At 38.1% G+C, this 25,932-nt stretch overlaps 1 protein-coding gene across 1 annotated transcript in view; it reads left to right on the top strand.

Annotated features, from left to right (window-relative positions):
* LOC150089558 (uncharacterized) overlaps positions 1–25,932 on the top strand; it is a 185,746-nt gene that overhangs the window by 45,116 nt on the left and 114,698 nt on the right. The window contains exon 4 of the mRNA XM_090390029.1: positions 12,675–12,783. Coding sequence (XP_090246155.1) covers positions 12,675–12,783 — 109 coding nt within the window. The remainder of the gene's footprint in view (positions 1–12,674; positions 12,784–25,932) is intronic.

A 25,932-nucleotide genomic window follows, 5' to 3' on the forward strand; every position in this document is an offset into this window, starting at 1 on the left:
GTGTACACGCAAGTACACGTTCTTAACTAATAGCATAATCCCTCCTCCCTTCCTATCCTTTCTGTACACATTGTACTCCCAGAATTCCAGTTCTGCATTCCTTATATCTGTGTGACACCACATCTCTGATATCCTAACAATATGTGCCTTTGATGTTTTGAGCAATACCTCAAATTCATCAAATTTATTTACCAAATTCCTAGCATTGGTGTACTTGCAAGTATACATGCACCTGTTCCTATTCTTAGCTACCCTAACACAACTCATGTGTTTACTTGTACCGCAATGACTCCCAGCAGTCTCTGAAATATCCTGCATCTTGTTTTGCAGGCTGCTGCTCATTCCAATAGAAGCAGTGCAAGAATCACTTTCACCTCTGCTAGTGGCTACTGTTAATCTGCCGACCGGGCTAGCCGGGTGGGTAACGTGCCTGCCTGGCAACCCAAAGGTCACGGGTTCGATTCCGGCCTCGGGCTTGGATCAAAGTACAGTACTGCAAAAAAAAAAAAAAAAAAAACCTTGGGAGGTGCACTATGGCCCCAGAAGCCTATGCGCCAACAACTACAAAAAAAAAAAAAAAAAAACTGTTAATCTATTAGTCCTTGTATCCCCCCAGTCTAGCAGTTTTCCGACCCACCTAACAGTGCCTCGATAGCATCAGCAAATATTCTTGCACCCTTTCTATTTAAGTGTATCCCATTCCTGTCGAAGCAGTCTCTCCTGTTAACAAGTACAGACCAGACTGAAACAAATTCTACCCCTTGAGCCTTGCACAATCTTTCCATGGCTGAATTGATCGACAAATGCTCTCATTGCTATATTGCTCCGGGGATATGCGGTTGTCATTCCCTGACCTTTCCGCATCCTCCGTATTTGGTGGTCATGGGCTCGAACCCCAGTCTAATCAAGAAGTGTGTGCTACACACTGCTGCTCCTGCCCATCTGGCTACGGAGGCACCTCCTGGGATGTATGGAATAATGAGCTTGGTCATAGGATTGCAACTACTGTTTACAGTTCTATTGATAATGCTGTCTGTTAAGGATGGATGATAATGTTCCTTTAAAGCTATTGCTTTTATGGTTGAGATATCCTGTTCCAGAAATACACTACACTATTTTTGTAAGCAGTAAAATCATCTGTTTGAGATGATTAAAATTGAATCTCTCTTCTGTGCAAGATCAGCTCATCTTCCTTTCCTTTTTTGAATGACCTGAAACTGGAATGTTATTAGCTCTTGCCTCATAAAACTGTGCAAACACTTCTGTTTCCCCAATTGGCATGTTTTGACTCTCATATACTCTCTTCTATATGTTATTATATTTTACAAATATGGTCAGTGTTTCTGCAGTTTTGCTATTATTCATGTAGCTGTATAATATTTATAATGGAAAGCCAGATTCCTTTGCAGTTTTAATTATGGTATTCTATTTCTTCAAAGAATTTTGAGTTTCTTTGATATAATTAATGTCTAGTGTTTTCTTTTGTTGTGATTTTTTATCCTTGCCTCACTTACATATATACTATTTTATTTTAAGGCAAGAAAAATAAGCCGACCGGGCTAGCCGGGTGGGTAAAGTGCCTGCCTGGCAACCCAAAGGTCGCGGGTTCGATTCCCGCCTCGGGCTTGGATCAATGTACTGCAAAAACCTTGGGAGGTGCATTATGGCCACAAAAGCCTATGCACCAACAACTACCAAAAAAAAAGCAGGAAAACGTAATATAAATGTAATATTTTCGGTGCATCTAAATTTAAGACAAAAACAAGGTTAATACATGTGGTAACATTAATATTACTTCCCAATGTTAAACATTGGTGGAATCCTCTCTGGATTCTACCAATGTTTAACATTGGGAAAATATTATTTAAGAAAGGTTTCTAGAAAGAATAAAATAACTAAAGAAATTAACTAGAAGTAACAAAATTTTGATTTCTGTTGACATATAAGCAATCTTTAGCCAGAGTAATTCCATAAATTTCTTTTAGCTAATTCTTTAGTTATTTTATTTACCCATTGCAAGAGAGAGAGAGAGAGAGAGAGAGTATGTTCGTGTCACCATGTTGGTGTACACGCAAGTACACGTTCTTAACTAATAGCATAATCCCTCCTCCCTTCCTATCCTTTCTGTACACATTGTACTCCCAGAATTCCAGTTCTGCATTCCTTATTACATTATCAATAAGTATTATCATACTTATTGATATTATAAATATTATAATATCTATAATATCATAAATATTATCAAGAAGATAATTTTGTTTTCATCTTAAAAATTTAGACAAATAGAGAAGTGGTATTGTTATATCACAAATTTTCCTGTGTATTTCTCCTACCTTACTTTCAAATTATATATTTATATATATAACTATAAAAATTATATGAAAAAGAAAGGGAAGAAATGGAAAAAAATTATTTATGGAAAAGGGCCACTGATAGATAGAAAGCACCCAATGATCATAATTGTATAATGTGTAGATAATAGCTGCAGAGGTAAAAAAAAGAAAAGAAAGATAGAACAGAAAAGAAAGGTATAAAAAAAATAGATAGAAAAGGTAGAATAACTACAAAAAAAAAAAATAAACAAATACCATATAGAAATAAATAAATACTTATATAAAAAATTATATTTTTGTATATTGCATAATCCTAGAATATTATCAAGTGTCAACTACCAGAATTTCGTCTTGCCGTGCAATTCTAGTGGTTGACACTTGATGAGATGTCAGGATTGTGCAATATATGACAGTATAATTTTGTATATATAAGTATTTGTTTATTTCTATATAGTGTTTAATTTCATTTTTTTTTATAGTTATTATACCTTTTTTTTATTATTATTATTATTTTTTTTCTATTTTTAGCTTTCTTTTCTTTTCTCTGCAACTTTTCTACCGATTATATATATAATCTTTTTGGGACACTACACTGTCCCTCTACACTAGAGTTCTAAAGTTTCGTTGGCTGTCTAGATTACATATAGGATAGGATCAAAGAGTTCAAGAAATGAATTTGTGAAAATGAAAAATATCTGATCAAATAATAACTTTTTATTTTATTTTTTAAACTAGAATGTCTAGAATTTTTTACAGCAGGTGATGTTTTGGTTAGATAAGCATAAAGGTTTATTTATTTCTGTTATTGACAGCAAGTTAATTCATCCTGCAGTTCAATACACTTATTGTAGTTAATATGCAAAGAGTTTTTTTTTTTTTAATGAAAACCCCATGCATGAGAGGTATCAGAACCTATACTACTTAGTACTGTGCATGGGTTAAATAAATACTTATATAAAAAATTATATTAATAAAGATTAATAAAGATTAATAAAAAATAATTAATATAAAAATTAATAAAGGTTGAGAAGATGAAAGAAGATACTTATTCACATTAGACTTGAATATCTGAGGGTTTGAAGATGGACAGTAAAAAGGATGCTGACTGGTTGCTTGTTTGTTGTTGTTTGTTATTTGGTTTTTAGGAGCATTAGCAACTAAGGCCATATTGCTCCGGGATATGCGGTGGTCATTCCCTGACCTTTCCGCATCCTCCGTATTTGGTAGTCACGGGCTCGAATTATATTGTGCAGTAGTGGGGAAAAGAAGGAAGAGTTTTAATCAGGAAGAAGCAGTATAAAATATATCCCACTGGTTAAACCAGAAAAGGTTCTTCTTCCACTTCTGCATATAAAACTTGGAATAATGAAGAATTTTGTGAAGGCTCTGGATAAAGAAGAAAGTGTTTCTCATTTAACAGATACAAAATTGAAAGAAGGAATTTTCGTTGAGCCTCAACTAAAGAAACTCCTCAAAGATGTTATTTTATGAAACAAAGCTACAGGATACGGGACTAGCAGATTGGTGATCATTTAATGCAGTTGTGTGGATATCTTGGAAGAAGAGAAGAATATAATTATGAATTTCTAATGTCAGCCTAGCTGCAGTGTTATAAAGATATGGGCTGTTGAATGTTTTTCAGAATTCATTTTCTATTCCCATCTCATTTTTTCCTCTCAGAATTTGGGAGATGTAAGTGATGAGCAAGAGGAATGCATTCATCAGGACATATCTGTGATGGAAAAGTGGTACAAGATTACTGGGATACTACCATGATGGGAGATTACCGCTGATTTCTTAAGAGGGAAGCAAAATATATTATAAGAAAAACTCTGAGTGGCAAACATTTCTAAGAAAATATAATGTATGTTGTGCATTATATGTTTGAAGTATTTTATTTTTAAGATACCATATATATTATTGAATGATGTTTGAAATTGGTTATTCATTAAACTTCTAAAATTGCTGTATATCTTTCAGTGGAGAAGACAAGATGAATTTCCTCTAGAATCTGCTACTTTTTGTTCACTACTGTAATCATAGAGAAAATATAGTGCCAGTTCTTGAAAATTAATCACTAAAGAACATCATCTACTTCAATGAAACTGCATTGCTTTACAATTTACACTCAGATTGAGATTGGGCACTTGCTTTAAGAGCTACAACTTGCCATGAGGGAAAAATCCAAGGAAAGATTGAGTATGCTATTTGCTTATAATACAGATATTAGTGAGAAACTAAAAACCATCATTGTTGGAAAGTATAAAAAATTCATGGTGTTTTAAGGGGATAAAACACTTCTCCCTTCAGATTACAAAGCCAAGAAGCGTGAATGGATGGATGATGAGAAAACTCCTTAGAAAAGGACTTATATGGCTATAAAGATGAATGGCTTCCCAAAAGATTACTCTACTATTGGACTGATGTTCTGCATTTAAAAAGTGGGCTTGATTTGAAGTAGAAGATACAAAACAAAAAAAGAGAGAATAACTTGTTTATTCTCTTTTTGCTTGCTAACAAATCAAGTGTCATTGAGCTCCTGTACTTGGGAATTATCAACTGCCTCAAAATATCAAACTGAAAGCTTTCTGTATAACATCTATAGAAGACCAAATTCAAAAGTCTTGTGACAGATATCAGGAAATGCAGATATCCTTGATACAGTGAAAACTATCACTGCAGCTTTGAATGATATATAACCTGTCATCATCCCAAACCGATTTGTAAGACGACCACGTGACAACAACAGATTGATGACTGAACTGGTATGTGAACTGTGTGGCTGCAACTTCCATTGGAGATTTGGATTGTGCTTGGTTTCAAGTTGACAGAAGTAACTGTTGTCACTGCAGCTTTGGCAAGTAGTAGTAGTAGTAGTAGTAGTAGTAGTAGTAGTAGTAGTGGCACTTGATGCAAGAAAGCAAGTGTAGGAGCTTATGCAGCATCAGCCAAAAAAAAAAAAAAAAAAATCACACCATACCCTCCAAATGCCTGTCCAGTTCCTCCTTAAATTTATTTAACCTATCAACTTCCACAACGACAGATGGAAGTTTGTTCCAGCAATTAACCACCCGCTGGCTAAAGGCAAATTTCCGCACATCTATTCTACATCTATCCTTTCTTAATTTGAACTTATGTCCCCGTAGGTTCGTATTCTGAACAAGTGGGAGGATCCCATCAGAATTCAGCGTGCTCAACCCATTCAAGGCCTTATAGACCTCAATCAGATCACCGCGCAGGTGCCTAGTCTCCAGCCACTGCAATTTGCAGAACTTAAGCCTCTCTTGGTAAGAGGATCCCTTCATTCCCCTCACCAATCGTGTTGCTCTTCTCTGTACACGCTCAAGCAAATCTACATCCTTCCTAAAATGAGGCCTCCAGACCTGTACGCAGTACTCAAGGCGTGGCCTGACCATTGCCTTATACAGAAGGACAATCACCTCCTTTTCCCTGCTAGCAAAATTCCTATATATCATTGACAAAACCCCATGACCTGCCCTAGCAGCCTGTCTACATTGCTCAGAAAACTTCATATCTGACTGCACAATTACTCCCAGGTCTTTTTCATTTTCTACCACCTTAAGTGTAGTACCACACAGTTGGTACGTTTCTCTGGGGTTACTTCTACCCATATGCAGTACTTTGCATTTGTCAAGGTTAAACTTCAGTTGCCACTTCTTAGCCCATCTGCCCAAATTATCTAGATCCTGTTGCAGTAGCACACTGCCATTACTGTCATTAACAACCCTGCCAACCTTCGTGTCATCTGCAAACTTCGACATTAAGCCTGATATACCTTCATCAATATCATTGATAAATATACAAAACAACAGTGGACCCAACACCGAACCCTGTGGGACTCCACTAATAACATTAGTCCACGAAGAGCAGCACCCATTGATTACCACCCTCTGTCTTCTCCCACTTAACCATCCTTTTATCCATTGTAGCAACTTACCCTTAATACCATTCTGCTCCAATTAGTACAGTAGTCTTCCATGCGCAACAGTGTCAAAAGTAAGTGAAGGAGGAAGATAAAGAGGAAGAGAGTCTTACTGAACATGTGAAATCTATTTGTAAAGAGATCTTTACAACTTGCTGTGCTTGAATCACTTATGAATTATGATATAGATTATACTATCATAAAAGCAGTGAATAAATTAACTGAATTGGTCCTTGAAAATCACGTACAGGTAGTTCTCGAGTTAATTCGTTCCTAGCCCGCGCTCGTAAAGCGAGAATTAAATCCCATAGACATAAGGTTAAAAATAGAGATTACGTTCTCAACAATGCAGTTAGTTAGCTAATTAGTTTATATTTAAACAATGATTGATTTATGCAAAGAAATTAAAACGTAGCCTGTAAAATCAAGCAAATTATAATAATGAAGAAATTATTTATGCTTACAAATTTTAAATAATGTTTATTTTTCATTATCGACTAAATGCATACTCCTTGATGATCAATTATTATTGGCTCGGTACTCGTTGGTTTGTTGCACAAGGAGTCTTCTTCTTCAGAAATTAGCATTAGCATTAGTATTAGCATTAGTAGAGGCATTTGATGCAAGAAAGCAAGCTTATGCAGCATCAGCCAAAAAAAAAAAAAAAAAGTAACATAAATAAATAAAAATAACCACTTCCACTTCACCCCTCTGTTCGTTCGAAATACCTGTCCAGCTGAGCCTTAAACTTATTTAGGCTATCAACTTCCACGACAAGGGATGGAAGTCTGTTCCACCCACCAACCACCCGCTGGCTAAAGGCAAATTTCCGCACATCTATCCTACATCTGTCTTTCCTCAATTTGAATTTATGCCCTCTCAGGTGATTTTTCTGAGCTAGAGGAAGAATCCCATCAGCATTGAGCATGCTCAAACCATTCAAGGCTTTGTACACCTCTTTCAGATCACCCCGCTGGTGCCTAGTTTCCAGACACTGTAATTTGCAAAACTTAAGCCTTTCTTCGTAAGAGAACCCCTTTGTCCCATTCACCAATCTAGTTGCCCTTCTCTGTACTCGTTCCAGCAGCTCTACATCCTTCCTGAAATGAGGCCTCCAGGCCTGTATACAGTACTCTAGGTGTGGCCTGACCATTGCCTTATACAAGGGAATAATCACCTCCTTATCCCTGCTAGAAAAATTCCTATATATCATTGACAATACACCATGAGCTACTCTTGCAGCTCGTCTGCACTGCTCAGAGAACTTCATATCTGCCTGCACCACCACCACCCCCAGGTCCCTTTCATTCTCTACCACTGTCAGTGTAGTACCACAGAGTTGATACGTTGCTCTGGGGTTGCTGTTTCCCATATGTAGTACTTTACATTTGTCAATGTTAAACTTCATTTGCCACCTCGAAGCCCATCTGCTCAACCTTTCCAAATCCTGTTGCAGCAGCATAGTGTCAGTAGTGTCCTTGACAACCCTGCCAACCTTCGTATCGTCTGCAAACTTGGACATTAAGCCTGATATACCATCATCAATATCATTTATAAATACAGAAAACAATAAAGGCCCCAATACTGAACCCTGAGGGACTCCACTAATAACATTAGTCCACGATGAGCAGTGTCCATTGATTACCACTCTCTGTCTTCTCCCCCTCAACCACCCCTTTATCCATAGCAGCAACTTGCCTCCAATGCCACACTGCTCCAATTTGTGCAGCAGTCTTCCATGTGCAACAGTATCAAAAGCCTTTCTAAGATCCAAGTATATAATATCAAAGTTATTCCCTGCATCCAGTTCTTTTGTGACTGCATCATAGTATCCAATCAAATTGGTCAGGCAAGACTTCCCTTTAACAAAACCATGCTGTGTCCTAGCTATAACTGAAGTCTTGTCTAGATGATCCTGCAGTGCTTCTTTCACCAGTGCCTCCATTAATTTTCCGGGAACAGAAGTTAAACTCACAGGTCTATAATTACTTGTGTCAGCCTTTGATCCCCCTTTGTGAATTGGGGTCACATTTGCACATCTCCAGTCAATGGGTACCTCCCCTGAGTCCAAGGAAGCTCTCATAATTATGGCTAAGGGTTTGCTTACCTCCTTTGCTGCCTCCTTTAATATAACTGGATAGATCCCATCCACCCCAGGTGCCTTTCTTGTGTTTATCTTCAACAATTTCTCCTCCACTTTGCTCTCAGTTATTACAAGATTCTCTAGCTTACTGCTAGAGTTGAATACACCTCTGGCATTCCCCTCGCTGAATAACTCCTCATGTGTGAATGTCGATGCAAAATATTCATTTAGTTTGTTAGCTACCCGAGCAGGGTCATCAACAGTTGACCCATCGATCTCAAGTGGACCAATCTGATTCATCCCCTTCCTTCTAGAGTTTACATAAGTAAAGAACTCTTTGCTGTTTTTCTTCGCATCCCTTGCCAAGGATCTCTCGTAATCTGCCTTCGCCTGCCTAACCTCCTTTGTAACTTGGTTACAGATCAACTTGTATCTATCATAGTCATCCGTGTCACGTGTTAATTTGTATGTATCCCATGCATTTTTCTTCTCTGCCATATGCCTCATTAGTTCATCTGACAACCATTTAGGCCTAAACCTTGAACAATATTTCTTAGTTGGTATGTAAAGCCTAGTAGCTTCCACGATAAGTTCTTTGAATGCTTCCCATTTTGAATTTGCTGTTGGCAATATCATCAGTTGATCCCACTGTATAGAATTTAAATACTGTCTCAGTCCATTGTAGTCGCCTTTACGAAAGCAATACCCCTTCCCTTTACCCCTAATGGTAGTTACCTCTTTGAGTAACTCCCACTTCAGCACACTGTGATCACTGCCACCAAGTGGTTCATTTATCTGCAGATTCTGAATGCATGAAGAATCACTACTGATAATCAAATCAGGAGTATTACTCCCTCTAGTTGCCTCCCGAACATGCTGATGTAGAAAACAATCATCCAATAAATCCACAAAAGCCTTGCTACTGTGTGAGTGACCAGCCCCCAAATTCCAGTCAATATCTGGGAAATTAAAATCCCCCATTATAAGACTCTCTGATTTACTGGCCCACTCTATTTCTCCGAACAGTTTCTTATTATACTCATCAGAGTCATTAGGCCTATAGCACACTCCTACTCTCAATTTTGATCTCCCAATGCTTATGTCACACCAAACTGACTCGACACTGCACTGTCCAGCGATGTCGACTGGCTTCACTTCCTTGGATTTTATGTGTTTCTTAATTAATAGCATAACCCCTCCTCCCTTCCTATCCTGTCTATCCTTTCTGTACACATTGTACTCCCCAAATTCCAGTTCTGCATTTCTTATATCTGTGTGACACCACGTCTCTGAAATCCCCACAATATCTGCCTTTGATGTTTTGAGCAATACCTCAAATTCATCAAATTTATTTACTAAACTCCTAGCATTGGTGTACACACAAGTATACATGCACCTGTTCTTTTTCTTAGCTACCCTAACACAACCCATGTGTTTACTTGTACCCCAATGATTCCCAGCAGTCTCTGAAATATCCTGCATCTTATTTTCCAGGCTGCGGCTCATTCCAATAGAAGCAGTGCAAGAATCACTTTCACCTCTGCCAGTGGCTACTGTTAATCTATTAGTCCTTGTATCCCCCCAATCTAGCAGTTTTCCGACCCACCTAACATTGCCTCGATAGCATCAGCAAACATTCTTGCACCCTTTCTATTTAAGTGTATCCCATCCCTGTAGAACCAGTCTCTCCTGTTAACAAGTACAGACCAGGCTGAAAAAAATTCTACCCCTTGAGCCCTGCACAATCTTTCCAGGGCCGAATTGATTGACAGGGCTCTCATCATATACTCCCTCCTATCGTGTCTGGGCAGAATTGCAGACACTTTCAATTTCAACCCTAATTCACTGCTTTTTTTCATCAGTGACCTGTACTTGTCAAGTAATTCCGCCGGTCTCCTACTCTTAATGTCATTAGTGCCAACGTGTACAACTATATCACCTTTTGTGCCCTTAAAAGATGATATCCGCTCTACAACGTCATCAACTTTTGCCCCTGGCAGACATACCCTGGTCCTATTCCACCTATCCTTTTTACAAAGCATGTTTCCCGTTTCCCTGACAATAGAGTCACCAACGACTACTAGTTCCTTTGGGACCAGCGCATTCTGCCTTGGGGGTTGCCGCTGTGTTCAAGAGGTGTTTGTTTCCAAGATAATCTTCTATTTTCTTTATAAATTTTAATAGCATGCATAAGCATTTTTTAACGGAACGCACAAATTGCAACTAACACGATTTGCGCTGAGTAAAAAGTTTACGAAGCTTAAAAAAAAAAAAGGAATGAAGCGAAGATTCTGAAAATTTATTTGTTTTTTATATGATTGAAGATTTCAGTATGGGGGAAACAGGTTTCACCATAAAACTCTATCTTCTTGCATTATCGCAAATGCAAGAAGATAGAGTTTACGACCCATTTATAATTGCTTGCATTAACAGAAAAGCCCAATAAACCGGAAAGTGCAAATTGTTTTATGGTCGTGACCTCTAGAAAATATCACAAAGCCGTTCAAAATTGGTTCTTATAACAGAACATATGATAACGATGAAAGTGTAGTGCATTTTACTGATTTGATTTGGTAACTAATACAGCGAAAATTTAAACTTTACGAATTACCTAAAAACAATGTGTTATTGGGTTCACATTACGATATTTTCACAATACGATGGTGTCCGGAACGGAGGCTGGGTTCACTGTATTGAATAGCTACGCGCATGATTTGAAATGCGGTGTTTGTTTTATTTTTTGCAATGTTCATATTTCCGATTTTGTTGATACTTGATACTTTGGAAAAAAAAAAAAAAAACTCCTAAAGCGAGAACTGCCTATGTATGAAATTTCATAACATGAAGCTTTAACTGACTTTTTTTCCTTTTTCGTGAAGGTCTCACTAGAATTCAGCGTTTTTATAATTATGTAAAATTTGAAATTTTGGCGCCAAATGAAATATCAATAAGTCAAAGGTATGAAAATGTATGCCCTTGAGATTCAAATTAACATTTTCCTGTTTATTAGTTCAACATCATTTACTTTATGATTTTTTTTTTTCTTGTGATAGTTTTGAGATGAAGTCAAAACATATTTTGTGTATTTATTTGTTCAAAAAGTTGTATTAAATGAAATTAATAGCATTCTAAACTTTTTTTTCTGTGTCTTTTATACCTTATCTAAATCAATGGTATTAATCATTTCAAAACTTCTTACCTTTAAATAATAATGTACTTACTGTACCATAAAATGGCCAGGCATGTTGGCTTGCTGCCATTTCTTATGGAGAGCCCTTTTTAGATTTTTTTTTTTTTTTTTGAGTGTCCATCAAAGCACATCCATCCTGACAGTTAATTCACCATTAGGATGGATGTCAGTAGCATAGCTACCCTTTTTTGGGCCTGGAGGCAAAGAACATGTTTGGGCTCCTACTTAATTAATGAAAATTGCAAAAAGAGGAGACAGCCAAAGATGCTGGGGCCCAGAGGCAATTGCCTTGCCTGCCTACATGGTAGCTATGCCACTGATGGATGTAATGCAAAACAAATTTCACCCCAGGGGCTCACATCTGGTGAGTATGGGCATGGCACACCCAGGGTCCTGAGCTGGATATCATCATTCTTCTCTTTCTTGGTGATTCCTTTCTCTCTCTCTCTCTCTCTCTCTCTCTCTCTCTCTCTCTCTCTCTCTCTCTCTCTCTCTCTCTCTCTCTCTCTCTCTCTCTCTCTCTCTCTCTCTCTCTCTCTCTCTCTCAGGGTGGCTCAGGAATTTTTTTTTTTTTTTTTTTTTGGCTGGTGCAACATAAGCCTCAGGCTTCCTTGCACCATATAGCTAATAATAATAATAATAAATAGGAACATATTAATTTGATATGGTTGTTCTATTATTTCCTTTACAAAAGTTTATTACACCAATAAGTTATACAAGTAATGACAGCCAGACCAAGGATGTGTAGCACAAGTTCACTGTCATTCACTTTTCTATAATCCCAAGAATTAATGAAGATAATTTGTATTTGAATCTGTAATGTAGATATTTTTGTCCCATTATATATAACCAGAAACCATTTTCATTAGAGTTATATCACCTTCACTATTCAATTGTACTGATTGATGACGAAATATTAATTGAAAGCTTCACATTCAAGTTTCTAGTATCGGTATATTCAATTTTCATTTTTAGAAACCTTTGAAAGTGTGTGGCTCCTTTGGAGAATAATTGTTTCAGTTCATTTAAATTTGAATTTTACGTTCACTGTTATATAACCTTATTCAAAAAAGTATAAATTTTTATACCTGCTAAATAACTAAATACATTTATAATTTTTTTCAGGATATTTTATGTTTCTCATGATTCCCAAGACTTGAAGATTTTTAGCTATATCGCTAGAGATGGAGGAAGTAATGTATTTAAATGTAATGTCTTCAAATCTAACAAGAAGGTAAGAAATTCACTTAATTAATCCTTTTCATTCCAGGAGGAGCAAAGGGTCTCTCTCTCTCTCTCTCTCTCACACACACACACAGACTCTTTGCAGCATCTCTCTCTCTTTGACACTTTCATAACAAGCTCATCCTTCTCCATTGTTCTATTCCATTTCATTTTGGGTCTATGTCTTTTCCTCTGAGGATTTGCCTATAGTGCTGGCCAAGTAGTTTCTTTGTCAGGGTTTCACAAAGTGTGTCCAATCCATTTTCTTTTCAGTATTTCCCACATAGTGGCTTTTTTGTTTTGTCTTCTCCCATGGTGATATATTATGTATCTTATTTGGTGGTATATCTGTGCTGTTCATCTAAGTTATTTATTTACATAAGAGTTTTTTTACGATGGCCTTAGATAACTTCCATGTTTCAGAACCATAAGGAAGCACTTTTTTTTTAGATTACTATTAAATAGCCTAATTTTAGTTTTTAACTTAATTTCTTTGGATCTCCGTCCCGTTTTGAGAATACTAAAGACCAACTATGGCACCTCCGTAGCCAGGTGGGCAGGAGCAGCAGTGTGTGGCACATGCTTCTTGATTAGACCGGGGTTCAAGCCCATGACCACCAAATACGGAGGATGCGGAAAGGTCAGGGTATGACCACCGCATATCCTCGGAGCAATATGGCCTTAGTTGCTAATGCTCCTAAAAACCAAATACAGCAGGCCCCCGTTATAACGCGGTTCGCTTTACGCTGATTCGCTATAACGCTGTTCTTATATTATAACCTGTATCTGACTATAACGCTGTCACAGATCACTATAACGCTCTTTTACAAATTACATTTTTGACATATTTAACGAAATCGTTTCATTTGATGGAGTCGATAGCTTGAAAATGAATAGCAAAACAGCATTAAAACGTTTCCCATGCCGACTTGAGGAATTTTCCCACGCTCAGTGAAATTTTCTCGCACGCTAATTTAATTGCAGTACAGTCACTTGTTACGTAGTTCCGAGATCAACATTTTAAAAAATGATCAAATATATTGCTTGTAATATTTGCGTTATATGCATTTATCCGAAGTCTAGTCATCACTCAGTGGAGTATTAGACATTGTGCATAACGGAAAGTTTACTTGAACATTGTATCATAATTAATTCAACCAACGCGGTTACATTTTCGAATAGCTAATAATGACCAATAGGAATGAAAAAGCAACAACGTCTGGGCGCAGTACGAAGACTATAAATGTAAGAAAAAGACTGAATTTGAAAATTAAATTAGACGTTTTGAAGCGAATCGATTCAGGTCCAAGACAAGCGGATGTGTGCCATACATAATTTAGGACTTGCAACTTGAACTGGAAGAACAATTATAAAAAAATAAAGAATTAATTTTAGCAGCGGGAAAGATAGCTGTTCCACTGCAAGCAACTAGGACTAGGCCGGCTATTAGGATTGAAATGGAAAGACTAATTTTATTGAAGATAATATTCCAATGCAGAATTCAGTTAAGTTAAATATTTAAAAAAAAAGAGAGAGAGAGAGATTAGCCAATATGATGATCTGAAAAAAGCTCGCCTAAAAAAAAAAAAAAAAAATGTGGAACCATTTAAAACTGGTAAGGGCTGGTAGAATAGATTTAAAATCCAGGGAGAAGTCGCTAGTGCAGATCAAGGAGCCGAAACTTTCAAAAAAGAACTTGTTAAAATTATTATATGTTATACTTCTCAACAAGTTTTTAACATAGATGAAGCAGGACTTTTGTGGAAACGAATGCCTAAAAGGAGTTTCATATTGAAAGAAGAAAAAAACATGCCAGGTTTCAAAGTGGCAAAGGATCGGTTGACTTCATTGTTGGGTGGTAACGCTGCGGGGAATTTAAAATTAATACCGCTTTTAGTTTATTTGGAAGAGGGCCAAAGTTCATCTCAAAATCCACACATTTTTCATGATTAAATTCATCAATTAAATGAAATCAATTAAATTCATTATTTTAATTGGAATTTTAAGTTTACTTTTGATACGCAAGTAGTTACCACATAATTATACGTATGTAATGCAGAATATTTTATATGTGCAAATATTTGAATATTAAATATTTTGACCGACATTTGTGCATATTTTCATTACTGTTTATTATTCATTAGGAAATATCCTATGGCACCGACCGCAGCTCATACATTTGTAAATACATATGTTACCTTATGGGAAAGCGGGGCTCGCTTAGCGCGGATTCACTTAGCGCTCTGTTTTTCCGGAACGAATGATCAGCGTTAAGCGGGGGTCACCTGTAACAACAAACAGACCAACTATGCCTTTCATATTCTGTTCTGAACATCATCTTCAGATTCATTATCAGTATTTATACAGTACAAACCTGTTGATCCAACTATAACAAGATTTATGACTGTTTAGACAAGTGAAAGTGTCAGATAACCCAGCAAGCAAAATTTTAATTTATTTCATTTATAACAAGGGCTTAAACAAATGCATATTCATTTTTAAAAAATTTTGTATGAATTAAATATTAGATGTACTTACTTATAATTTTACAAAATTAGCATTAGCATTAGGAGAGACATGAAGCAAGAAAGCAAGCTTATACAGCATCAGCCAAAAAAAAAAAAAAAAAAAACCTTCCCATTCCACTCATCCACTCACTCCAAAACTTTGTATAGTTCTTCCTTGAATTTATTTCAGCTATCAACTTCTACGACAGATGGAAGTTTGTTCCAGCAATCAACTACCCACTGCTTAGAGGCAAATTTCCACACATCTATTCTACAGCTGTCTTTCCTCAATTTGAATTTATGCCCCCTCAGGTGTTTAATCTGACAAGAGAAAGAATCCCATCAGCACTGAGCCTGCTCAAACCATTCAAGGCCTTATACACGGCAATCAGATCACCTCGCAAGTGCCTAGTAGTAAGGTCATCCCTTTGTTCCCCTCACCAATCTTGTTGCCCTTCTCTGTACTATTTCCTACAATTCTACATCTTTCCTAAAATGAGGCCTACAGATCTCTACGCAGATCTGTAGGTGTGACCTGACTATTGCCTTATACAAAGGGATAATCACCTAATTATCTCTGCCGACAAAATTCCTGCATATCATTGACCCCGTGAGCTACTCTTGAAAGCCTGTCTATACTGCTCACAAAAAATTCATATCTGACTGCACAGTTGCCCCTAGATCTTTTTCATTCTCCACTACCCCGAGTGTAGTACCACACAGTTGGTACATTTCTCTGGGGTTACTGCTACCCATATGCAGTACTTTGCATTTGTCAATGTTAAACTTCAGTTGCCACCTCTCAGCCTATCTGCTCAATTTTTCTACATCCTGTTGCGGTATTACGCTGTCATCAGTGTCATTAAGAACCCTACTAACCTTCGTATCGTCTGCAAACTTGTACATTAAGCCTAATATACCTTCATCAATATCATTAATAATACAGAAAACAAAAATGGACCAAACACCAAAGCCTGGGGATTTCACTAATAACATTAGTTCACAAAGAACAGTGTCCACTGATTACCACTCTCTGTTTTCTCCACACTCAACCATCCCTTTCCTCAACCATCCATAGCAACAATTTGCCCTTAATGCCATACTGCTCCAATTTGTATAGTAGCCTTCCATGTGCAACAGTATCAAACGTTTTCCTAAAATCCAAGTATGTGATATCAAAATTATTTTTTGCATCCAGTTCCTTTGTGACCACTTCATAGTATCCAATCAAATTGGTCAGACAAGACTTCCCTTTAACAAACGCATGCTTTGTCTGGAGTATAACTACAGCCTTATCTGGATGATCCTGCAGTGCTTCTTTAACCAGTGCTTTCATTAATTTCAAAAAAAAGAAGTTAAACTAGCAGGTCCGTAATTACTTGTGATACTCTTTGATCTCCCTTTGAAAATTGGGGACACATTTGCACATCTCCAGTCCATGGGACCTCTCCTGAATCCAAGGAAGCTCTCATAATTATGGCTAAAGGTTTTCTTACTTCCTTTGCTGCCTCTTTTAATATAACTGCATAGATCCCATCCACCTTTCTTATGTTTAACTTCCACAATTTCCCCTCCACTTTGCTCTCAGTTATTGCAAAATCATTTAGTTCTCTATAAGAGTTTAATAACCTTCTGTCCTCCACTTTCCTACAGAATTCCTCATTTGAATGCAAAATACTCATTCAGTTTGTGAGCTATCTGATCAAGATCATCAACAGACAAACCATTGATATCAATTGGACCAAACTGATTCATTCCCTTCCTTCTAGAGTTTATATAAGTAAAGAAGTCCATGCTGTTTTTCTTTGCATCCTTTTCCAAAGATTTCTCGTAATCTGCTATGTTATTGTTATTTTTGGTTTTTAGGAGCATTAGCAACTAAGGCCATATTGCTCCAGGGATATACGGTGGTCATTCTCTGACCTTTCCGCATCCTCCGTATTTGGTGGGCACAGGCTCGAACCCCGGTCTAATCAAGAAGCGTGTGCTACGCACTGCTGCTCCTGCCCACCTGGCTACGGAGGTGCCATCTCGTAATCTGCCTTTGCTTGCTTAACCTAATTTGTGACTTAATTACAGACTAGTTTGTATCTACCATAGGTTCTGTTTTTGCCTGATAATTTATATGCATCCCATCCTTTTTTTTTTCTCTGCCACAAGTCTCATTAGTTCATCTGACATCCATTTAGGTCTAAACCTTGAACAGTATATTTCTTAGTTGGTATGAAAAGCGTAGTAGCTTCCGAGATTAATTCCTTGTATGCTTCCCATTAAGAATTTTCTGTTGGTAACATCATCAGTTGGTCCCAATGTATAGAATTTAAAAACTGTCTGAGACCACTGTAGTCACCTTTATGAAAACAAAAACCCTTCCCTTTACCCTGATGGTAGTGACAACTTTGAGTAAATCCCACATCAGAACACTGTGATCATGGCCACTATCTGGCCTTGATCACAGTGTTCTGATGTGGGATTTACTGCAAATTCTTAATGCATGAATAATCACTGGTGATAATCAGATGAAGAGTATTACTCCCTCTGGTTGCCCCTTGAACATGCTGCTGCTATAGAAAACAGTCATCCAATAAATCCACAAAAACCTTGGTAGTGTGCGAGTGACCAACTCACAAGTTCCAGTCAATATCTGGGAAGTTAAAATACCCCATATAAGACATTCTGATTTACTGGCCCACTCTCTTTGTACAGTTATTGGTTGTGCTCATCAGAGTCATTATGCCCACAACACACTTCTATCTTCATTTTTGCTTTTCCAGTGCTTACATCACTCGAAACTGACTCCTCATTCCACTGTCCATCTATATCAACTGGATGCACTTCCTTAGATTTTGTGTGTTTCTTAACTTACACATCTTTTCTGTACACATTGTACTCCCCAAATTTCAGTTCTGCACTGCTTATATCTCTGTGAGACCGCATCTCCGATATCCCAACAATATCTGCCTTTGATGTCTTGACCAGCACTTCAAATTCATCAAATTTATTTACTATACTCCTAGCATTACATGCAAGTATACATGCACCTGTTCTTACCCTTAGTTACCATAACACAGCCCATGTATTTACTTGTTCCATGATAACTCTCCCCCAGTCCCTGACATCTCCAGCACCTTGCTTTCCAGGCTGCTGCTCATTCCAATAGAAGCAGTGCAAGTATCACTTTCTCCTCTGCCTGTGGTTACTGTTATTCTTTTAGTCTGTGAATCCCCTCCCCCACGTTAGCAGTTTTCAAACCCACCTAACACTTCTCTGTCATCAGCAAATATTCTTGCACCCTTTCTATTTAAATGTATCCCACCCCTGTAGAAGAAATCTCTCCTATTAACAAGCACAGACCATGCTGAAAAAAATTGAACCCTGTGAGCTTTGCACAATCTCCAAATTGATTGTCAAGGCTCTCATCATATATCTACTCCTATTGTGTCTGGGCAGAATTGCAGACACTTTCAAATTTAACCCTAACTTGCAACTTTTTTTTCAACATTGACCTGTACTTGTTAAGTAAATCCGCAGATCTCCTACTCTTAATGTCATTAGTGCCATACAACTGTATAACCTTTTGTGCCCTTAAAAGATGATATCTGCTCTACAACATCATCAAATTTTGCTCCAGGCAGATGTACTCTGGTCCCATTCCACCTATCCTTTTTGCATATATATTTCCCGTCTCACTGAGAATTGAGTCACTTTCAATAACTAGCTCCTGTGGGACCAGTGCATTCTGCCTTGAAGTTTGCTGCTGTGTTGCCTGATGCACAAGAGCGAACTCTGGTATTGAGTTGGCGAGCTGAGAGCTTGATGGGTTCCTTCCCCATTTTAATTCTTTCGAAGTCATCTACCCTACTCTTCAAATTCTCATAAGTGCTTATCAGAACGCTGCGTTAGCACCTAATTTCTTGACACTCTCTGTCTAACACACACACAAGGACATCTTCCTTGGCTAGATTATGTTCTGTTCCAGAAAGGTCCTCCAAGTTGCACATTTTTTAGGCTGATGCTTTGAGAATTGCCCCTTTTGGTTCTCCCCCAAGCCACAGCACTCCCACTACTTTGTGCCCGTTGCTTTGCTGGCCTAGTCTGAGGCATAATTTCCATTTGATTAACAATGAAAATTAATGAGATTTAATTAATTAATTGTTAATACTACACTGATGTAATATATTCCTAAATGCAGCGATACATATTACACTATCTAGTTTTGTTATATCTTGTGGTAATAAGTTCGGAATATACGTTACACTATGCCATAACGATCACAATGTTAAATTAGTTATATCCTTAGCTAAACACAAAGATATATGCCCAGCAAGTGAATTAGAGTTATAAGTTAATTATAATATATTACAAAATTATCCAACTAACGCCAACCTAATTGTTTCAACTTTAGAGCTATTTGCCACAATTAAAAATTTGAATTCCTCTACCACTCACTGTATAATATAACAATGTAGCAATATTCGAATGCCCGTCACCACCAAATACGGAGGATGCAGAAAGGTCAGGGAATGACCACCGCACCGGAGCAATATGGCCTTAGTTGCTAATGCTCCTAAAAAAAAAAACCAAATAACAAATAACAATATTCGAATGAAAGAATGGTTCAATGTATGTTAAGTAGTAACCTACAGAATCTCTAGCTAAATCAAAAATAAAATAACAAGCATGACTAGGACTATAAAGCTACTTATAGATAATGATTTAATATAACAATTAAATCAATAAAATGGCAGAAGTCTTCATAAACTTGTTAATTTCATGGAGCTGGAAATTCACTGCTTGTGCTTTGTTATCTTGTCACTAATAAAATGTGTAGTTTAAAAATTAACAAACACTGAAGTAAAAAATAAAATGATAATTGTTTAATTTTACCTTGTTCGCACAATTTGTTTATTCCTGGAGGGGGGGATGTGATTTTCGTTTGAGTTTTGTTTTTGCTTTGATCGGTTTACAAGTAAAAGTTCGCTAAGTACAGTCGAGTCCGGTTATTTGGGATACATCGGGATAGTCCATTTTGGCCCGATTAAGGGCTGCCCCAATTATGCGAAGTTTCACGTAAATAGTTAAAAATACAATGGACCTGCTGTACAATCCAATCACGTTATGATGGACTCAACATAGTAAAGTACTGTTCACTATATGATGTGTAGTAAGCGCCGGTCATTGTGATCACGTTTGTGAATTGAACTTTAATTCTATTAAACAGCGATTCTAAATAGCAAAAACAAGAGGAATATTATTTACAGGCTATAAAAGTAAAGATATATTTACTTTTACTTATAAAATAAATGATACGTGAAAATCGGAATAATTAATACGTACCGTAATATGATAAAAAGATAAGCAATCAATAACAAAGAACACTGCACACACAAATTGCAAGTAACACGATATGCAAAGTGAGAATGGAGTAACAAGTTATGAAGCTTTAAAAATAGGAATGAAGAGAAGATTCTGAAAATTAATTTTTTTATATGATTGAAGATTTCATAGAAGTATAAACATTTCACCATAATAACCCACAGAATTCCAGCTGTCAGTATTATCGCAAATTCAGTAAGATTGAGTTTCTTATCCATTTATGATAGATTGCACTAATAGAAAAGCCCAATAAACAGGTGACTGCTAATTGTTTTATGGTTGTGACCTCCAGAAATCACACCGAACCACGAGGTATGGTCAGAGACAATCGTAGAGTAATCTCCAGTGCTGTGGTCTCCTGCCCCGATTAAACGGTATGTTGTCCCAATTAAGTGAAGTAAACCCTGGCTATTTTCTCGATTGGTTCGGTTCTTTAAGATTTACCACAATTAAACGGCTGCCCCGATTAACCAGTGGCCCAAATAACCAGAATCCACAATCCATTATTTGTAATGACAAATAATGCAAGAAAGCAAGCTTAAGCAGCAGCAGCCAAAAAAAAAAAAAAAAATCCTCCTTCTGTCCCCCCTCAAACTATGAGGGGGGAGACAGAAGAAGGATTTTTACTTTGTCCAGTTCTTCCTTGAATTTATAAAAACTACCTACTTCTACAACACCAGATGGAAGTGTGTTCCAAAAAAAAAAAAAATGAACTACATGCTGACTGAAGACAAATTTCCCCATCTATCTTGCAACTTCTTCAATTTGAATTTATGACTCTCCCCCTCATATGTAATCACAAGAGGAAATATTCCATCAGCATTGAACTTACTCAGTCCTTTCAGAGCTGTAAACAACTCAATCAGATCTCACAGGTGCCTAATCTACAGGTGCTGTAGTTTGTAGAACTGAAGCTTTTTCTGGTAAAAGCACCCTGTCATTCCCCTTACTAATCTCATTGCTCTTCCCTGTTTCTGTTCCAACAGATCCACATGCTTCCTAAAATGAGTCCTCCAGACCTGTATGCAGTACTCAAGATGTAGCCTAATCATTTGTTATACCATGGAATAATGAACTCCTTATCCCTACTGGCAAAATTCATTTATATCATTTACAAAACCCCATGGACTGCCCTGGCAGCATGTTTGTGCTATTAAGGGAACTTCATATCTGGCTGCACAATTTCCTCATATCTTTTTCATTATCCACCACCGTGAGTATGGTACCACAAAGTTGGTACATTAATTTGGGATTACTGCTTCCCAGCTCATCTGCCTGATTTATTTAGATCTTGTTGCACTAGCACGCCCTGATTACTGTCATTCAATGGACCCAGCACTGAACCCTGGAAGACTCTGCTAATAACATCAGTCCAAGAAGAGCAGTGCCCATTGACAACAACTCTGTCCTTCTTCCACTGAACCATCTGTTAATTCATAGAAGTAACTTGCCCTTAATGCCACACTGCTTCAATTTTTACAGCAGTCTTTTAAGTGCAACAGTATCAAAATCTTTTCTGAAATAAAAGTACATGATGTCAAAGTTATTTTTTCCATTTAGTTGATTTGTGACCTGTTGCGTAGGAACGCCTTGGCATTGGAGCAGGTGCCAAGGCCGCCGACACGAGAAGGGTGCCACTGACAGACTACATCAGTATGGTGTCAAGCTATTTCGACACCCGAGGCTAGCTGATGAAATTAGCATTAGCATTAGCATTAGTAGAGGCATTTGATGCAAGAAAGCAAGCTTATGCAGCATCAGCCAAAAAAAAAAAAAAAAAGTAACATAAATAAATAAAAATAACCACTTCCACTTCACCCCTCTGTTCGTTCGAAATACCTGTCCAGCTGAGCCTTAAACTTATTTAGGCTATCAACTTCCACGACAAGGGATGGAAGTCTGTTCCACCCACCAACCACCCGCTGGCTAAAGGCAAATTTCCGCACATCTATCCTACATCTGTCTTTCCTCAATTTGAATTTATGCCCTCTCAGGTGATTTTTCTGAGCTAGAGGAAGAATCCCATCAGCATTGAGCATGCTCAAACCATTCAAGGCTTTGTACACCTCTTTCAGATCACCCCGCTGGTGCCTAGTTTCCAGACACTGTAATTTGCAAAACTTAAGCCTTTCTTCGTAAGAGAACCCCTTTGTCCCATTCACCAATCTAGTTGCCCTTCTCTGTACTCGTTCCAGCAGCTCTACATCCTTCCTGAAATGAGGCCTCCAGGCCTGTATACAGTACTCTAGGTGTGGCCTGACCATTGCCTTATACAAGGGAATAATCACCTCCTTATCCCTGCTAGAAAAATTCCTATATATCATTGACAATACACCATGAGCTACTCTTGCAGCTCGTCTGCACTGCTCAGAGAACTTCATATCTGCCTGCACCACCACCACCCCCAGGTCCCTTTCATTCTCTACCACTGTCAGTGTAGTACCACAGAGTTGATACGTTGCTCTGGGGTTGCTGTTTCCCATATGTAGTACTTTACATTTGTCAATGTTAAACTTCATTTGCCACCTCGAAGCCCATCTGCTCAACCTTTCCAAATCCTGTTGCAGCAGCATAGTGTCAGTAGTGTCCTTGACAACCCTGCCAACCTTCGTATCGTCTGCAAACTTGGACATTAAGCCTGATATACCATCATCAATATCATTTATAAATACAGAAAACAATAAAGGCCCCAATACTGAACCCTGAGGGACTCCACTAATAACATTAGTCCACGATGAGCAGTGTCCATTGATTACCACTCTCTGTCTTCTCCCCCTCAACCACCCCTTTATCCATAGCAGCAACTTGCCTCCAATGCCACACTGCTCCAATTTGTGCAGCAGTCTTCCATGTGCAACAGTATCAAAAGCCTATCTAAGATCCAAGTATATAATATCAAAGTTATTCCCTGCATCCAGTTCTTTTGTGACTGCATCATAGTATCCAATCAAATTGGTCAGGCAAGACTTCCCCTTAACAAAACCATGCTGTGTCCTAGCTATAACTGAAGTCTTGTCTAGATGATCCTGCAGTGCTTCTTTCACCAGTGCCTCCATTAATTTTCCGGGAACAGAAGTTAAACTCACAGGTCTATAATTACTTGTGTCAGCCTTTGATCCCCCTTTGTGAATTGGGGTCACATTTGCACATCTCCAGTCAATGGGTACCTCCCCTGAGTCCAAGGAAGCTCTCATAATTATGGCTAAGGGTTTGCTTACCTCCTTTGCTGCCTCCTTTAATATAACTGGATAGATCCCATCCACCCCAGGTGCCTTTCTTGTGTTTATCTTCAACAATTTCTCCTCCACTTTGCTCTCAGTTATTACAAGATTCTCTAGCTTACTGCTAGAGTTGAATACACCTCTGGCATTCCCCTCGCTGAATAACTCCTCATGTGTGAATGTCGATGCAAAATATTCATTTAGTTTGTTAGCTACCCGAGCAGGGTCATCAACAGTTGACCCATCGATCTCAAGTGGACCAATCTGATTCATCCCCTTCCTTCTAGAGTTTACATAAGTAAAGAACTCTTTGCTGTTTTTCTTCGCATCCCTTGCCAAGGATCTCTCGTAATCTGCCTTCGCCTGCCTAACCTCCTTTGTAACTTGGTTACAGATCAACTTGTATCTATCATAGGCGTCCGTGTCACGTGTTAATTTGTATGTATCCCATGCATTTTTCTTCTCTGCCATATGCCTCATTAGTTCATCTGACAACCATTTAGGCCTAAACCTTGAACAATATTTCTTAGTTGGTATGTAAAGCCTAGTAGCTTCCACGATAAGTTCTTTGAATGCTTCCCATTTTGAATTTGCTGTTGGCAATATCATCAGTTGATCCCACTGTATAGAATTTAAATACTGTCTCAGTCCATTGTAGTCGCCTTTACGAAAGCAATACCCCTTCCCTTTACCCCTAATGGTAGTTACCTCTTTGAGTAACTCCCACTTCAGCGCCCTGTGATCACTGCCACCAAGTGGTTCATTTATCTGCAGATTCTTAATGCATGAAGAATCACTACTGATAATCAAATCAAGAGTATTACTCCCTCTAGTTGCCTCCCGAACATGCTGATGTAGAAAACAATCATCCAATAAATCCACAAAAGCCTTGCTACTGTGTGAGTGACCAGCCCCCAAATTCCAGTCAATATCTGGGAAATTAAAATCCCCCATTATAAGACTCTCTGATTTACTGGCCCACTCTATTTCTCCGAACAGTTTCTTATTATACTCATCAGAGTCATTAGGCCTATAGCACACTCCTACTCTCAATTTTGATCTCCCAATGCTTATGTCACACCAAACTGACTCGACACTGCACTGTCCAGCGATGTCGACTGGCTTCACTTCCTTGGATTTTATGTGTTTTTTAACTAATAGCATAACCCCTCCTCCCTTCCTGTCCTGTCTATCCTTTCTGTAGACATTGTACTCCCCAAATTCCAGTTCTGCATTTCTTATATCTGTGTGACACCACGTCTCTGAAATCCCCACAATATCTGCCTTTGATGTTTTGAGCAATACCTCAAATTCATCAAATTTATTTACTAAACTCCTAGCATTGGTGTACACACAAGTATATATGCACCTGTTCTTTTTCTTAGCTACCCTAACACAACCCATGTGTTTACTTGTACCCCAATGATTCCCAGCAGTCTCTGAAATATCCTGCATCTTATTTTCCAGGCTGCGGCTCATTCCAATAGAAGCAGTGCAAGAATCACTTTCACCTCTGCCAGTGGCTACTGTTAATCTATTAGTCCTTGTATCCCCCCAATCTAGCAGTTTTCCGACCCACCTAACATTGCCTCGATAGCATCAGCAAACATTCTTGCACCCTTTCTATTTAAGTGTATCCCATCCCTGTAGAAGCAGTCTCTCCTGTTAACAAGTACAGACCAGGCTGAAAAAAATTCTACCCCTTGAGCCCTGCACAATCTTTCCAGGGCCGAATTGATTGACAGGGCTCTCATCATATACTCCCTCCTATCGTGTCTGGGCAGAATTGCAGACACTTTCAATTTCAACCCTAATTCACGGCTTTTTTTCATCAGTGACCTGTACTTGTCAAGTAATTCCGCCGGTCTCCTACTCTTAATGTCATTAGTGCCAACGTGTACAACTATATCACCTTTTGTGCCCTTAAAAGATGATATCCGCTCTACAACGTCATCAACTTTTGCCCCTGGCAGACATACCCTGGTCCTATTCCACCTATCCTTTTTACAAAGCATGTTTCCCGTTTCCCTGACAATAGAGTCACCAACAACTACT

The sequence above is a fragment of the Mastigoproctus giganteus genome, chromosome 2 (assembly GCF_048544385.1).
Source record: "Mastigoproctus giganteus isolate SK-2022 chromosome 2, ASM4854438v1, whole genome shotgun sequence".
Taxonomy (NCBI): domain Eukaryota; kingdom Metazoa; phylum Arthropoda; class Arachnida; order Uropygi; family Thelyphonidae; genus Mastigoproctus; species Mastigoproctus giganteus.